Here is a 17,569-nt window from a genome sequence, read left to right on the forward strand (position 1 = left end):
AAACTGAAGAAAAGTCTTTTCCAGATCTTCTGTAAATGTCATTTTACAAAAATGCCTATTCTAACTGAGGAAAAAGATAGGACACCCTCACATGTATTCCCTCTTAAATTGGCTCAGATCTCACACAGGTATATCACACCAGGTGCACATAATTAGTAGATCGTTACTCTGCATGTTGAATGAGGCTTGCCCTATTTAAACCTCAGACATTTAGTTTGGTGTGCTCCTGACTGTTGAAGTGAGAGTGAGCACCATGGTGAGAGCAAAAGAGCTGTCAGAGGACTTCAGAAAAAAGATTGTAGCAGCCTATGAGTCTGGGAAGGGATTTAAAAAGATCTCAAAAGATTTTGAAATCAGCCATTCCACTGTCCGGAAGATAGTCTACAAGTGGAGGGCTTTCAAAACAACTGCCAACATGCCCAGGACTGGTCGCCCCAGCAAGTTCACCCCAAGAGCAGACCGCAAGATGCTAAAAGAGGTCTCCAAAAACCCTAAAGTGTCATCTCGAGAACTACAGCAGGCTCTGGCTACTGTTGATGTAGAAGTACATGCCTCTACAATCAGAAAGAGACTGTACAAGTTTAACTTGCATGGGAGGTGTGCAAGGAGGAAACCTTTGCTTTCCAAGAGAAACATCGAGGCCAGACTGACATTTGCCAGAGATAAAGTTGACAAAGACCAGGACTTCTGGAATAATGTTCTTTGGACAGATGAGTCCAAAATTGAATTATTTGGACACAACAGCAGAGGACATGTTTGGCGTAAACCAAACACAGCATTCCAAGAAAAGAACCTCATACCAACTGTGAAGCATGGAGGTGGAAGTGTCATGGTTTGGGGCTGCTTTGCTGCAGCAGGACCTGGTCAGCTCACCATCATAGAATCCACGATGAATTCTACTGTGTATCAGAAGGTGCTTGAAGAACATGTGAGACCATCAGTTAGAAAATTAAAGCTGAAGCGGAACTGGACCATGCAACATGACAATGACCCAAAACATACTAGTAAATCAACCAAAGATTGGCTGAAAAAGAAGAAATGGAGAGTCCTGGAATGGCCAAGTCAAAGTCCAGATTTGAATCCCATTGAGATGCTGTGGGGTGACTTGAAAAGGGCTGTACGTGCAAGAAACCCCTCAAACATCTCACAGCTGAAAAAGTTCTGCATTGAGGAGTGGGGTAAAATTTCCTCAGACCGATGTCGAAGACTGGTAGATGGCTACAAGAACCGTCTCACTGCAGTTATTTCAGCCAAAGGAGGTAACACTCGCTATTAGGGGCAAGGGTGTCCTATCTTTTTCCTCAGTTAGAATAGGCATTTTTGTAGAATGACATTTACAGAAGATCTTGAAAAGACTTTTCTTCAGTTTTCTTTGTTTAGTTGGATTACTTTAATCTCTCTGTATTGTTGAAACGGAGATGAAATAACCTTTTATTAAAAATGTTACAAAAAACCACATGCTTTCAAAGGGTGTCCTAATTTTTTCACATGACTGTATATGAGGTGCCCGGGCATTGGGGGTTATTATAGGAGTAGGGTAACCCCTTTATTATGATAAGATTGCTGACAAGTAATGTAACATATCTGAATGCCTCTTCTATTAGTGTCTGTTTTTGTTCAGCACCTACCTTAATGCAGAATTATAATGACCTTTCTAATACTGTACAGTACCTTAGTCTGTTCACATTTTATTTGGAGACAGGGATGGGGGTAAATTCTCTAATTTGTAAGTTCAATGTATGTATGTGTTGTGTTTTTTTGTCTTTCTAGATACAATTGAGCAGAACGATTAAAGAGCATTAGCTGCCAATTCACTTCATATTTGGTTCCCTAAATGCTCAGTCCATTCATGTTCGTGCTGGTATTAGGTGTCACTGTAACATGTAGCCTCATGGCACTGACTGACAGTGTGTATCAGGTTTGTCTAATAATCTACAGCTTGGATGTGCTTGAGCAGATCTTCATGACTGTGTGCAGGGACTATCGCGGAGATGTCTCTGTTACTTGTTAAAGGACTGATATGCATTTATGGAATTACTGCAAATAGAAATGTCTTCTTCTTTTACAGCTACACTGTGTCAAATGAAATAGTTCTTAATTTGAGGTCAAAGATGCCGGCCGCTGGAAATGCTGTTTTTGATGGAACCACTTTTGGTACAATCTTGACTGAATGTGGGAGATGCAGCAAAGAAATGCAGCTAGTGTCTTGTCTTTCCCAGATGCCTCAAGAGCCTGTGAAGAACTTTCCTCACACTAAACGAGTGGGAAATTACTTGGTTGGAAGAATGATCAATAAAGGTTCATTTGCAAAAGTGATGGAGGGCTTACACATTCCAACAGGGCAAAAGGTACAGTATGTCTACATGTATATTAGTAATTCATGCCGGAATTATTTTCAGTATTGTGTCCTGGGATCAAGCATATGATCAGGTACACTGCTCAGGTGTCCTGCCTGGATGTTTGCCAGCAAAATGTAGTCACTTCTTAACAAGTGTGACATGACAGTAATGGGATGTAATAGATATAATTAGGTTTATGTTGTGAAGGGATATTTATTCTTTTATTTGTAATATGCAGAACATTGTTCTTGTTTTATTTTTTTTATTTGAATTATCTGACTTTTTCCAGTTAGATAGTAACAGTAATAATTTATGATATTATAGATTACATACAACATAATATCACCATGAATGGGGTTCATAAGTGTGCATACAGCTCATTGCCATCACTTGAAAATGATGACAAAACTGCAAATCCAGGCTTTTTATATATCTATTCTGTTCTACATAGTATTATGTGTTTTACCTTGATAAAACTTGTAGTACAGAAAATGATGTCGAGAAAATATGCTAACAGTACTACGGAGGTAGGTCATGCCCTTAAGACTGAAGATGGAAGACTCAGAGAGGTGTGAAGGTGCACTACTGGAAGGGTCACTGGCTCATGTAACCAGGGCATCAATATTTAAGAATGGTCAAATGGGTAGTTGTGCTGCATTGGTTCATGCAGGTAGACCTAGTATCTAGTATACTATTACCTGTGAGTCAAAGGAGAAAGATAGATAGATAGATAGATAGATAGATAGATAGATAGATAGATAGATAGATATTAGATACTTACATTTCTTAATTCTTGCCCATCTATATTAACCTTTTATTTGTTTATTTATTTATTTGTGATGATGCATAATCAATGAATGGAGCTAAATTCTGGTATCCCTTCAAATGAATGAAAAAATGACTAGGATCAGAGTTATCTCTGATCCTGGTCATTGAAGCCACTTGCAACCATATTACACAGCCTCTACACTACCATGAATGGAGCAGGATCACCTCGTGATTTCGCCTCGTACATCTCTCGTTCATGATGTACAGTTACATTAGGGGTTGTGAAGAGGTTAAACCAAATACTAAATACTGCTTTTGATATTTCTATAAATACATTTTTCCTTTATATAATTATTACAATCATCTATTATTTTGGATTATTTATTACACTACTGTGAATAAAATGATTATATAGTCTATAAAGTCTCTTCCATCCCTTACTCACACATCTACACAAAAATCTACTTAAAATAGTCATCAAATCAAGACAGTATTTCCTGTGGACAAAAAAATTCTGCAGTTTGCATCTCCTGGCAACTTACTTTGTGTTGAAATGTTTTGCATCTGTGATCACAGGTCTGTCAGAGTGGTTAACTGCATAGTAAGTAATCAATCTGGGTCAATGATTTTTAATACTGAAATAAAGGATCAGTCTTGCATGTCAAAGAATTTCTTCTTGCTATGCACTGTGAAGTAAGTAATACATGCAAGGACACATGAGGCATCTAGGAAAAGCATTCTTCTTCTAGTACACCTATCCTGTTAGGTATACACCAATCAGTCATAACATTAAAACTACCTGCCTAATATCATGTATGCCCCTCTGATGCCACAAAAGTAGCAATGACCCAGAAAGTCATGGACTTCTCTGGTATCTGGCAGGTGCCATTGTAACAAGATAATGTAATTCACTTTAATCAATGCTGCCAGTGTTATCCAATACATTCCAGAACTGTAAGGGTTACATAGCATTATAAATCAATATAATGCTATGTGAATCCCGTCAGTGCTTGGAGGTCAGGTCGGGAGCTGCGATGCGGACTTGCTGCGGGAGGAACGCTCGTCTGCATAGGGCCTTTTACTTATCCAGGCCATTCTGAGATTGTTTTCTCATCATATATTGTACTTCATGACAGTGGCAAAACTGAGTCAAAATATTTCATTTTAATTTATAAAAAAATACCAAATTTACCAAAAAATAAAAAATTTGCAAATTTACAAATTTATATTTCTCTACTTTTATAATAGATAGTAATACCTCTAAAAATAGTTATTACTTTAGATTCCCCATATGTCTACTTCATGTTTGGATCATTTTGAAAATGACATTTTTTGGGGGACGTTAGAAGGCTTAGAAGAAGGTTAGAAGGTTTAGAAGCAAAAATGTAAATTTTTAAGAAAATTTCCAAAACCCAATTTTTTAAGTTCAGATATGAAGTCACTTTCTGGGGCTTACATATTAGAAACCACCCATAATTCTTAACCCTTTAGGTGTTCCACAAGAATTAAAGGAAAATGTAAATGAAATTTCAGAATTTCACTTTTTTAGTAGATTTTCCATTTTAATCCATTTTTTCCAGTAAAAAAGCAAGGGTTAATAGCCAAACAAAACTTAATATTTATTGCCCTGATTCTGTAGTTTACATAAACACCCCATATGTGGCTTTAAACTGCTGTACGGGCACACAACAGGGCGCAGAAGGAAAGGAACGCCATATGGTTTTTGGAAGGCAGATTTTACTGGGATAATATTAAGTTGCCATGTCACATTTGAAGACCTCCTGATGCATCCCTAGAGTAGAAACTCCAAAAAAGTTACCCCATTTTGGAAACTACACCCTCAAGGTATTCAAAACTAATTTTAAAAACCTTGTTAACCCATTAGGTTTTTCACAAGAATTAAAGGAAAATGTAGATGAAATTTCAGAATTTCACCTTTTTGGCAGATTTTCCATTTTAAAGGGCTTCTGTCACCCCACTAAAGTGATTTTTTTTTTTTGGGCTAGTGAAATTAGTTATATTGCGATATATGACAATATAATTGTGTTACTTACTTTGATCCAGCAGTTTCTGCAAAAAACTAAGTTTTATAATATGTAAATTCGGTCTCTACCAGCAAGTAGGGCGTCTACTTGCTGGTAGCTGCTGCAGAAATCCGCCCCCTCGTCGTGTTGATTGACAGGGCCAGCCGGGATCTCCTCCTCCGGCCAGCCCTGTCGGCATTTCAAAAATCGCGCGCCTGTGTTGATTCGGCGCAGGCGCTCTGAGATGAGGAGGCTCGTCTCCTCAGCACTCCCTCAGTGCGCCTGCGCCGATGACGTCTTCTATTTCGGTGATGTCATCGGCGCAGGCGCACTGAGGGAGTTCTGAGGAGACGAGCCTCCTCATCTCAGAGCGCCTGCGCCGAATCAACACAGGCACGCGATTTTTGAAATGCCGACAGGGCTGGCCGAAGGAGGAGATCCCGGCTGGCCCTGTCAATCAACACGACGAGGGGGCAGATTTCTGCAGCAGCTACCAGCAAGTAGCCGCCCTACTTGCTGGTAGAGACCGAATTTACATATATTAAAACTTCGTTTTTTGCAGAAACTGCTGGATCAAAGTAAGTAACACAATTATATTGTCATATATCGCAATATAACTAATTTCACTAGCCCAAAAAAAATATATCACTTTAGTGGGGTGACAGAAGCCCTTTAATCCATTTTTTTTCCCACTAACAAAGCAAGGGTTAACAACCAAACATAACTCAATATTTATTACCCTGATTCTCTAGTTTACAGAAATACCCCATTTGTGATCTTAAACTGCTATACGGGCACATGGCAGGGCACAGAAGCAAAAAACGCCATGTGGTTTTTAAAGGGCAGATTTCACTGGGATAATTTTAAGCTGCCATGTCACATTTGAAGACCCCCTAGAGTACAAAATCCCCAAAAAGACCCCATTTTAGAGACTATGGGATAAGGTGGCAGTTTTGTTGGTACTATTTTAGGGTACATATGATTTTTTGTTGCTTTATATTACACTTTTTGCGAGGTAAGGTAACAAAAAATAGCTGTTTTGCCACCATTTTTATTTTTTGTTATTTACAATGTTCATCTGACAGGTTAGATTATGTGCTATTTTTATAGAGCAGATTTTTACAGACGCGACAATATCAAATATGACTAATGATTTTTTAGTGTCTCCATATTCTGAGAGCCATAGTTTTGTATTTTTGGGGGGGCGACTGATATATGTAGGGGCTCATTTTTTTCGGTATAAGATGACGGTTTGATTGGTACTATTTTAGGGTGCATATGACTTTTTGATCGCTTGGTATTACACTTTTTCTGATGTAAGATGACAAAAAATTGCATTTTTGACACAGTTTTTATTTTTTATGGTGTTCACCTTAGGGGTTATGTCATATGATATTTTTATAGAATAGGTCGTTACGGACTGTGGCAATACATAATATGTATACTTTTTTATTTATTTAAGTTTTACATATTAATATAATATTTTAAACAAAAAAAATCATGTTTTAGTGTCTCCATAGTCTGAGAGACTTATTTTTTTTATTTTTTGGGCGATTGCCTTAGGTAGGGTATCATTTTAGCGGGATGAGATGATGGTTTGATTGGCACTATTTTGGGGTGCATATGACTTTTTGATCGCTTGCTATTACACTTTATGTGATGTAAGGTGACCAACATTTTTATTTTTTTATTTTTATGGTGTTTACCTGAGGGTTTAGGTCATGTGACATTTTTATAGAGTAGGTCGTTAGAGACTTAGAAATACCTAATATGCATACTTTTATTTATTTATTTAAGTTTACACAATAATATAATTTTTGAAACAAAAAAAATTATATTTTAGTGTCTCCATAGTCTGAGAGCGATAGTTATATCTTTCTTATGGTGTTCACCTGAGGGGTTTGTTCATGTGATATTTTTATACAGCAGGTTGTTATGGATGCGACGATACCTAATATGTAAACTTTTTAAAAATTTTCTTTACATTTAACACATTAAAAGCATTTTTAAAACAAAAAAATCATGTTTTAGTGTCTCCATAGTCTGAGAGCCATAGTTTTTTTATTTTTTGGGCAACTGTCCTAGATAGGGGCTCATTTTTTGTGGGATGAGTTGATGGTTAGATTGGTACTATTCTGGAGGGCATACGCCTTTTTGATCGCTTGGTATTGCACTTTTAGTGATGTAAGGTGGCAAAAAATGTTTTTTTAGCAAAGTTTTTATTTTATTTTTTTGATGGTGTTCATCTGAGGAGTTAGGTCATGTGATATTTTTATAGATTAGGTCGATACGGATGCGGCAATACCTAATATGTCTACTTTTCTTATTTTTCCCTATTTTTTACAATTTTGTTTTACTTTATTTTGGGAAAAGAACACTTTTTTTACTTTATACTTTATTTTTTTTTTACTTTTATATTTGTAACACTGTGGGACTTCAACTTTTCAGGGTTTGATCCCTTTTTCAATTCAGTACAATACATTATGTATTGTACTCAATTGAACTGTCAGCGGTTTACACAGTAAGTCGCTGACAGTTGCCTAGGAGACACAGCCCTTCAGGCTGGGCCTTCGTAGCTGGCAGGCACCGGTGCCTGTGTAAGGATGGATAGAGTCACAGGGAGCCCCCTCCCTCTGCAAACCCACACGTGCCGCAGTCAGAGCTGACCGCGGCATGTGAAAGGGTTAATCCGCCGACATCACCGCATATAGTGAAGCCAACAGATGCAGAAGGGCCCAGCTATCAGTAACAGTGGGACCCATGCTTTGGATCGGTAAGGCACCACATTCCCCCACATACATGTATGTAATTTTGCGGGAAGGGGTTACACATTCCATTTTTTCTATCACTGATTCCTTCTGTCTGGCTGACATATTAGCCCCAGTTACAGGGAGATTGCAGACCCCAGAGATGTTGTACAAAGCTGTTTAGCCTCACTGCAGAGGTGATGTGGGTGTGCTAAGACCCAATAGGCCCCAAGCCATCATATGACTGCTAGGACCTGAGCAGGAAGGGGCACCTCCACTTTATGATCTCCATACACAGGTCTCATTGAGAATTGTGTATACAGCGATAGAGAAGGCAAGGATCATAAAAAAACATCCCTACCTACTCTATAGGGAGCCATGCTGTCAGTGATAGTGGGCTAACAACTATTGCAGCTACATGATTACTCTGCATCTCCAAATTTTACAGAGATGTCCTTGGAAAGTTAAGTGTCAACTGTCCAAATGTCAATGATTGGTCCTAAATAAGTTAAACATGGGTTTTCGATCTTTCGCGAACATTCGATTGAATATTCGTATTATATTAGTCAAAATCGAATATTCGTAATTATTTCATTTATCGCGAATAATATGCGATTAAATTAATCGTGCGATTTTCTTTTTTCTGTATAAGGCAACGTTCCTATGACTATGCCTAGGCTAATATGTGTATTTTACAAATATTCTTAATATTGCTCTAACTTCTTCTTTTAGAATATTCGTAATATTCTAAAAGACGAAGTTAGAGCAATATTACGAATATTCGTAAAATACACATATAGACTGTAATTTAGCTAATATAGTGGTAAAAAAATTTTTGGGGTCTATTTTTTTTTGCCTCTTCTGAACTTCAGTTTTGGAAAATATATACACTATTAAAAAAATTACTATAGCACTATATTAGCTAAATTGCAATCTATATGTGTATTTTACGAATTTTCATAATATTGCTCTAACTTCGTCTTTTAGAATATTACGAATATTCTAAAAGACAAAGTTAGAGCAATATTACAAATATTCGTAAAATACACATATAGACTGTAATTTATGTGTACTGTTATTCCACTTTGGCATACTGCTCCCCGACAAGCTTCCCCGTAACCATGGGAACGCCATGGTGACGGGGACGCTTGTCGGGGAGGAGTATGCGAACAACTGTACAGATAGGAAAAAAATAATGCCAAAATTCTAAATAACGAATATATTCACTATATTGCTATGTATTCGTTTTTTTGAATATTGGTCATTTTATTTTCCATATGAAAACATGATTCCCCCCTGCTTAAGTTGCTTGTGGGTCAATGGCTTATTGACCCACAAACAAGAAGCAGGGAGAAATCATATTTTCAGATGATAAAAAAAAAACTAATATTCGATTTCGCGAATATATAGAACTATATTTTAAATATTTGCGAAATCTCGAAGTTACGATATTTGAGAAAAAAATTTGCAATTCGAATATTCGAGCTCAACACTACTGATCTATGTATCTAATCCTTTCTTGTATGATTCCTGCCTGCTAAAGTGTGTATCTAAACCCTTATGCACACGATCATATCCATTTTGCGATGCACATTTTTTGCAGTCCCATTGAGGTCTATGAATTTAAGGACCTCATTTTGAGGACCAGATTTAGGACATGTTCTATCTTTACTGGAACTGACATACAGATGTAGAAAACACACAGATGAAGTCCCTGTGCTTTCCACATCCGTATGTCAGTTCTGCAAAATATAGAACATGCCCTTTTCTGGTCCTCATAGTGCAGATCTAAAACCCATAGAACTCAATGCAAAAAAATTTGAATCGCACATGGACAGTAACCTTATTTAGTGGATCTGCAACTTGCAGACCGCAAAACAGGTATGGTTCTGTGCATGAGCCCTATCACTTATACTGAGCGCCCATAACAGTGACCTCCACAGCGCCCCTGTGACAGTGACCTCCACAGCAGCCCTGTGACAGTGACCTCCACAGTGCCCCCGTGACAGTGACCTCCACAGCGCCCCCGTGACAGTGACCTCCACAGCGCCCCCTTGACAGTGACCTCCACAGCGCCCCATGACAGTGACCTCCACTGCGCCCCCATGACAGTGACCTCCACAGCCCCTATGACAGTGACCTCCACAGCCCCCCATGCTAGTGACCTCCACAGCGCACCCATGACAGTAACCTCCACAGCGCCCCCTTGAAAGTAACCTCCACAGCGCCCCATGACAGTAACCTCCACAACGCCCCCATGACAGTGACCTCCACAACGCCCCCATGACAGTGACCTCCACAGCCCCCATGACAGTGACCTCCACAGTGCCTCCTTGACAGTGACCTCCACAGCGTCCCCATGACAGTGACCTCCACAGCTCCCAAATGACATTGACCTCCATAACACCCCAATGGCAGTGACATCCACAGCGCCCCAATAACAGTGACATCAACAGTGCCCCAATGACAGTGACATCCACAATGCTCCTTATTTGCCATGCCATGCCCCCATTGTGCCATCCAGTGCTTCCATTGCCATCCTCATGTGCCATCCTGTGCCCTTTGTGTACCAGCCAGTACCCCATTGCAATTCACAGTGCCCCTCATGTGCCCCTTTGCCATCCACAGTGCCCCTTGTGTGCCATCCATTGTCCCCATTGCCATCCACAGTGCGCCTCATGTGCCATCAAGTGCCCTTTGTGTGCCATCCAGTACCCCCCTTGCCATCCACAGTACCACTTGTGTGCCATCCAGAGCCCCTATTGCCATACACAGTGCCCCTCATGTGCCATCCAGTGCCCCCTTTGCCATCCACTATGCCCCTTATGTGCCATCTAGTGCCCCTTTTGCCATCCCATTGCCCCTGGTGTGCCATCCAGTGCCCCCATTGCCATCCATGGTGCCCCTTGTATGTCATCCAGTGCCTCCTTTGCCATCCAGAGTGCCCTTCGTGTGCCATTCAGTGCCCTCTTTGCCATCCACAGTGCCACTTGCGTGCCATTCAATGCCCCCACTGCCATCCATGGTGCCTCTTGTGTGCCATCCAGTGCCTCCTTTGCTATCCAGTGCCCCTCATATGCCTTCCAGTCCCCCTTTGCCATCCACAGTGCCCCTCATGTGCCCCCATTGTCATTCACAGTGCCCCTCATGTGCCCCATTTGCCATCCACAGTGCACCTCGTGTGCCCCCTTTGCCATCCACAGTGCCCCTCATGTGCCCCCTTTGCCATCCACAGTGCCCTAATGACCTGTAAAGCATAGCGATCAGCCTCTGTGGCTGATCGCTATGCTGAGACTCATACACAGTGCTTACATTGTGCTGTGTATCAGTCAGTACAGGCTTCTCATAGAACCCTGTACACTAAAAAGACGGCTGGTCCCGACGCATGCGCAGTAGTGTACATGATTCAGGACCTGAGAAGGCCGGCAGGAGGCAGTGACTTCAGCGATGACGTTCTGTCTCCTGCCTCAGGCAGAAAAAGAAGACAGCGTTGGACCGGAAGCCTGGAAACTGCGTTTGGAGCGGTCATGTGACCGCGAAGAGGATCCTATGAAGGGCTGATCTGCGGAGGGTAAGTATACCTGTAATATACTTCCCTCCACAGGTAATTAAAGTTCCCCAAATTTAAAGAAGAGGCTGGAAAACCCCCTTAATAAATGACCCACTATATGCCTAGTTGAAAGTCAATTCACTGCAAACACTGCATTGTTATATCCATGTTAGCGGATGCATCAGAGATCAGACCATGTTTTTCATAGACATTTTAGTACAATAATTGAATTTTTGAACATGTGATATTACACGTCTAGTTGAAAGACAATACTGCATTGTTCTATTCCTGCTAGCAGATGCATCAGAGAACAGATCGTGTTTTCATAGACATTTTAGTACAATAATAGAATTTTTGAACATGTGATATTACACGTCTAGTTGAAAGACAATTCACTGCAAACACTGCATTGTTATATCCATGTTAGCGGATGCATCAGAGATCAGACCATGTTTTTCATAGACATTTTAGTACAATAATTGAATTTTTGAACATATCATATTACACGTCTAGTTGAAAGACAATACTGCATTGTTTTATTACTGCTAGCAGATGCATCAGAGATCAGATCGTGTTTTCATAGACATTTTAGTACAATAATTACATTTTTTAACAAGTGATATTACATGCCTAGTTGAAAGACAATTCTCTGCAAATAGATTATTATATTCATGTTAGTGGATGTATCAGAGATCAGTCTGTGTTTTTCATAGACATTTTAGTTAAAAAATGTAATTGTTGAACAAATAAAATTATATGCCTAGTTGAAAGACAATTTGTTGCATTGTTCTATCAATGATAGCCCCCCTACACATATGTCCAGCTATCCGACTCAGTTCCCCTCTGATGTGGCGCAGAAGACTGAACTGAGACAGAATTGATGCAATAGTTTTCTAAGGGATCATGCACATACTGTACATCCAGAGCTATGATGCCGGATGCTAAATATCTGAACCATAAAACTATAAACACTACTGTTAAATGCATGCTTGGTTTTTCTGTCCAGCGCTATCAGTGTACAGACACCAGATCTGTACACATCTATCAATTGTGTCCAGCTCCAGCATAAAACAACTGGCCAGGCGCAACTCATATATGTGAATCAAGCCTAAGCGGACACATCAGAAATCTGACTGTGTTTTTCATAGACATTTTAGTACAATAATGAATTGCTGAACAAGTCATATTACATGATTAGTTGAAAGACAATTTGCTGCAAACACTGCATTTCTCTATCTGTTAGCTGATGTATCAGAAATCAGATTGCGTTTTGAACCAGTATGATATTAAACGCATAGTTCAAAGACATTTCATCGCTACAACACTTCATTATTCCCAAAATAAATTGTTAATACCAGTGTGCAGTTTGTTTGCACAAGGGGAGGGACATTTAATTGAGCCTGTCTTTATATTACAGAAAAAACACTTACAATTTAGCTATTACCCTTTTGAGTACCAAACATGTGACTTTTCATTTCCAAGCCTCATAATAAAAAGTTTGGAAAAAAGGAGACTCCAAAACAAAGACCCATGCCTTGTCCTCCCACAGTTTGCTACTAATACCCCTACTGCTACTACCATTCCCGCTACACAGCGGCCAATTCTACTACTACTACCTCTAAAAAGCTACATGCATATTTACTGACTTGTCTGTTCCATGCTGTGCTGCTACTACTGCCACCACTATTGCAGCCACATGCCATTATTACCTTACCCTTTCCACATTCACACTGTACTACTGCTGTTGATCCTAATTAAAAAATTTTTTTTCTAGGCTCGTTCAGAACAAGCCACTCTTTCTTTTGACAGTTTTGTGCATTTATAAATATGGGCAGGCATTCTGCCCCTGTTAACACAGAATTTTTGGACATTTGTGCAGATTAAGTTTCTCTTTCTTCGGACAATTCGCAATGTTGTGTATAAATCTGGGTAGGCATTCTGTTCATGTTAACAAATAATGTTTGGATGCTTGTGCAGAACAAATCACTCTTTCTTCTGAGATTAACATGTGTATGTCTATAAACAGAGGCAGGGATTTGCCCTCTTGAGGCATCATATTTGGTCGCTCAGTCCCAACAAGCCACAGATTTTTCACTGTGTGTTTAAACATCAACTGTTCCTATTAAGAGAACATTTTTGTAAGCTTTCTAATATGAATAGGCATGAAACATGCAATGGTGCACCGTCAACCATGCGTTAACCCATAACTATTTGCTATTACTGTCATTGCATCAAAGACCTTAAAATGGGGGGGGGGGGGGACCACAAATTCGTAAGAAATTAACACCCTAGGAGAATATAGGGTGTTATGTACCAATTTTCAGGGAAATTGGAGCAACTTTAGTTCTTAACAAATTGATTTAGGCACGAATTGAATCAAATTTGCTGAATTGGATACAAAGCAAATTTCAAGAAGTTTTCTCATCTCTAATATGAACTATTGGGGTCATTTCTAAAACTGGTGTAAAGTAGAACTGGCTTAGTTGCCCATAGCAACCAATCAGATTCCAACTTTCATTTTCCAAAGGAGCTGTTAAAAATGAAAAGTAGAATCTGATTGGTTGCTATGAGCAACTAAGACAGTTTTACTTTACACCAGTTTGATAAATTACCCCATATGTGTTACCCTGGACTAAAGTAATGTTGTGCTATTAAAATGCTATAGTGTTGGATAGAGATGCATACAAGAACAATAAATGCTTTGAATACTTATTCTTCTAGGTTTGTCCAGTTTAAAGATTGCAATGCTTGTAATGCTGTCATCGTACAGCAGAAAGCCAGAAGTTAAATTGAAAAATATTTTAAATGATTTTACAGCAAAACCACATACCCACTTATCTTCTGCAATTTTTATATTCCATTTTTTTCTATTTAGCAAAAACTAAATTTTCTGTTGTAACTTAATACTTTGAATGTTTTCAAATTTGCCTCAAAGGTTCGATTTCCATTAAATGAATCTGTTTTCAAATTGGCCCCAAAGGTGTATATCAGCATACATAGATCTAATTTTCACATGAACAATTTATAGAAACAGGGGAAATGAAAATAATAAAAAAAATCATATTTTTTTCGACAATTTTGAAGCCTAAAAAATCTTTATGAGCTCCATAAAAGTTTCAGATCATTACTGCATTTCCAGACTAGCTAGAATATGCAATGACTAATTGTTACCTATTTTGTATGACATGTGCACTACAGGTTGCCATGAAAGTCATTGACAAAAAGAAAGCCAAGCAAGATTCATATGTTTTAAAGAACATGAAGAGAGAACCACACATTCATCAAATGATAAAACATCCAAACATTGTGCAACTTTATGAAACTCTAGAGACAGAGAACTCATACTATATGGTCATGGAACTGTGTCCTGGTGGAGATCTTATGGACAAAATTTGTGAAAGAAAGAAACTGGAAGAAAATGATGTAAGGAAATATACAAGACAGATCATGTCAGCTGTGGAACACCTACACCAACATGGAATAGTTCATAGGTATAATAATTTTTAATACTTACTGTGTTTCATTAACTGTGTTTCAAATGCGAAAAACATGAATTCCAGTAGTTATATAATGAGTAATCTAATGTCACTATATAAAATGTGTGATTTTGTACATGTATAGATAGTTAACATTAAAGTATAACTGCCATTTCAGTTTATTTTTAGTATTTTGCAAGGACAGCGATGTTAAACATTTTTGTAATATACTTTATAAGGGAAAGGTGTTTCTTTGTACTAGAAAACAGGGTGTAATGAGTCTCCTTAGTAACATTCTAACTGAGCATTACTAAGAAGAGTCCGTCTTCGTAGTCTACTAAACGTTGGCGATTACTATGTAGAACATATAGAGGCAGGCTTCTCAATCACTGTATAACTACTGTCAGGGCTAAATTCTAGAATCCTCATACTCCTCTCCCTTCCCCGTTAGTTACTAAAGCTACTTTCACATCTGCATTTTTGTTGGATCCATCATGGATCAGCAAAAACGCTTCCATTAGGATAATACAACCAGCTGCATCCGTTATGAACAGATCCGGTTGTATTAGCTCTAAAAATGACCAAGACGGATCTGGCACTAAAACCATTGTCAATGGGTGCTCGATCCATTTTCTTTTGTGACCGAGAAAACGGATCCGGAACCATTGACTTACATTGTGTTTCATGCCGGATCCATCATGTTCAGTATCCCATGACGCATTTACAGGGAGTGCAGAATTATTAGGCAAGTTGTATTTTTGAGGATTCATTTTATTATTGAACAACAACCATGTTCTCAATGAACCCAAAAAACTCATTAATATCAAAGCTGAATATTTTTGGAAGTAGTTTTTAGTTTGTTTTTAGTTTTAGCTATTTTAGGGGGATATCTGTGTGTGCAGGTGACTATTACTGTACATAATTATTAGGCAACTTAACAAAAAACAAATATATACCCATTTCAATTATTTATTTTTACCAGTGAAACCAATATAACATCTCAACATTCACAAATATACATTTCTGACATTCAAAAACAAAACAAAAACAAATCAGTGACCAATATAGCCACCTTTCTTTGCAAGGACACTCAAAAGCCTGCCATCCATGGATTCTGTCAGTGTTTTGATCTGTTCACCATCAACATTGCGTGCAGCAGCAACCACAGCCTCCCAGACACTGTTCAGAGAGGTGTACTGTTTTCCCTCCTTGTAAATCTCACATTTGATGATGGACCACAGGTTCTCAATGGGGTTCAGATCAGGTGAACAAGGAGGCCATGTCATTAGATTTTCTTCTTTTATACCCTTTCTTGCCAGCCACGTTGTGGAGTACTTGGACGCGTGTGATGGAGCATTGTCCTGCATGAAAATCATGTTTTTCTTACCTTGCAGACTTCTTCCTGTACCACTGCTTGAAGAAGGTGTCTTCCAGAAACTGGCAGTAGGACTGGGAGTTGAGCTTGACTCCATCCTCAACCCAAAAAGGCCCCACAAGCTCATCTTTGATGATACCAGCCCAAACCAGTACTCCACCTCCACCTTGCTGGCGTCTGAGTCGGACTGGAGCTCTCTGCCCTTTACCAATCCAGCCATCTGGCCCATCAAGACTCACTCTCATTTCATCAGTCCATAAAACCTTAGAAAAATCAGTCTTGAGATATTTCTTGGCCCAGTCTTGACGTTTCAGCTGTGTGTCTTGTTCAGTGGTGGTCGTCTTTCAGCCTTTCTTACCTTGGCCATGTCTCTGAGTATTGCACACCTTGTGCTTTTGGGCACTCCAGTGATGTTGCAGCTCTGAAATATGGCCAAACTGGTAGCAAGTGGCATCTTGGCAGCTGCACGCTTGACTTTTCTCAGTTCATGGGCAGTTATTTTGCGCCTTGGTTTTTCCACACGCTTCTTGCGACCCTGTTGACTATTTTGAATGAAACGCTTGATTGTTTGATGATCACGCTTCAGAAGCTTTGCAATTTTAAGAGTGCTGCATCCCTCTGCAAGATATCTCACTATTTTTGACTTTTCTGAGCCTGTCAAGTCCTTCTTTTGACCCATTTTGCCAAAGGAAAGGAAGTTGCCTAATAATTATGCACACCTGATATAGGGTGTTGATGTCATTAGACCACACCCCTTCTCATTACAGAGATGCACATCACCTAATATGCTTAATTGGTAGTAGGCTTTCGAGCCTATACAGCTTGGAGTAAGACAACATGCATAAAGAGGATGATGTGGTCAAAATACTCATTTGCCTAATAATTCTGCACGTAGTGTATAAGCGCTGCTTGGAGTGCTTTTGTGCGCGGCATGGGAACACAATGAAACGGAATGGAATGCATTATGGTGCACTATGTTCAGTCCAGTTTTGTCCCCACTGACAATGGATGGGGACAAAATGGGAGCATTTTCCGCCAGTTTTGAGAACCTGTGATGGATCTCAACACCGGAAAGGAAACTGCAGATGTGAAAGTAGGCTAAATATGTGGAGGACAGAGGAGAACAGGACATCTAGCGTTTAGAGATGAAATTAGGTTTACATGGATTTAGTGCACTTACTGTCAGTGCTAATCACTGAAAGTTCAAATCTGCCCTCTCTTCCCTGGCCTTACTTAGTAACAGAGAAGAGGATTGGAAGGGGGAAATGTACGGAGCTGGCAGCACTGGCA

General features: G+C 39.4%; 1 protein-coding gene across 1 annotated transcript in view; it reads left to right on the forward strand.

Annotated features, from left to right (window-relative positions):
- Window positions 1-2,012: 2,012 nt before the first annotated feature.
- Window positions 2,013-17,569, forward strand: part of HUNK (hormonally up-regulated Neu-associated kinase) — a 51,101-nt gene continuing 35,544 nt past the window's right edge. The window contains exons 1-2 of the mRNA XM_044291134.1: window positions 2,013-2,348; window positions 14,627-14,919. Of these exons, the coding sequence (XP_044147069.1) occupies window positions 2,112-2,348; window positions 14,627-14,919 (530 nt within the window). The 5' untranslated portion in view covers window positions 2,013-2,111. The remainder of the gene's footprint in view (window positions 2,349-14,626; window positions 14,920-17,569) is intronic.

This window comes from Bufo gargarizans, chromosome 4 (assembly GCF_014858855.1).
Source record: "Bufo gargarizans isolate SCDJY-AF-19 chromosome 4, ASM1485885v1, whole genome shotgun sequence".
NCBI lineage: Eukaryota > Metazoa > Chordata > Amphibia > Anura > Bufonidae > Bufo > Bufo gargarizans.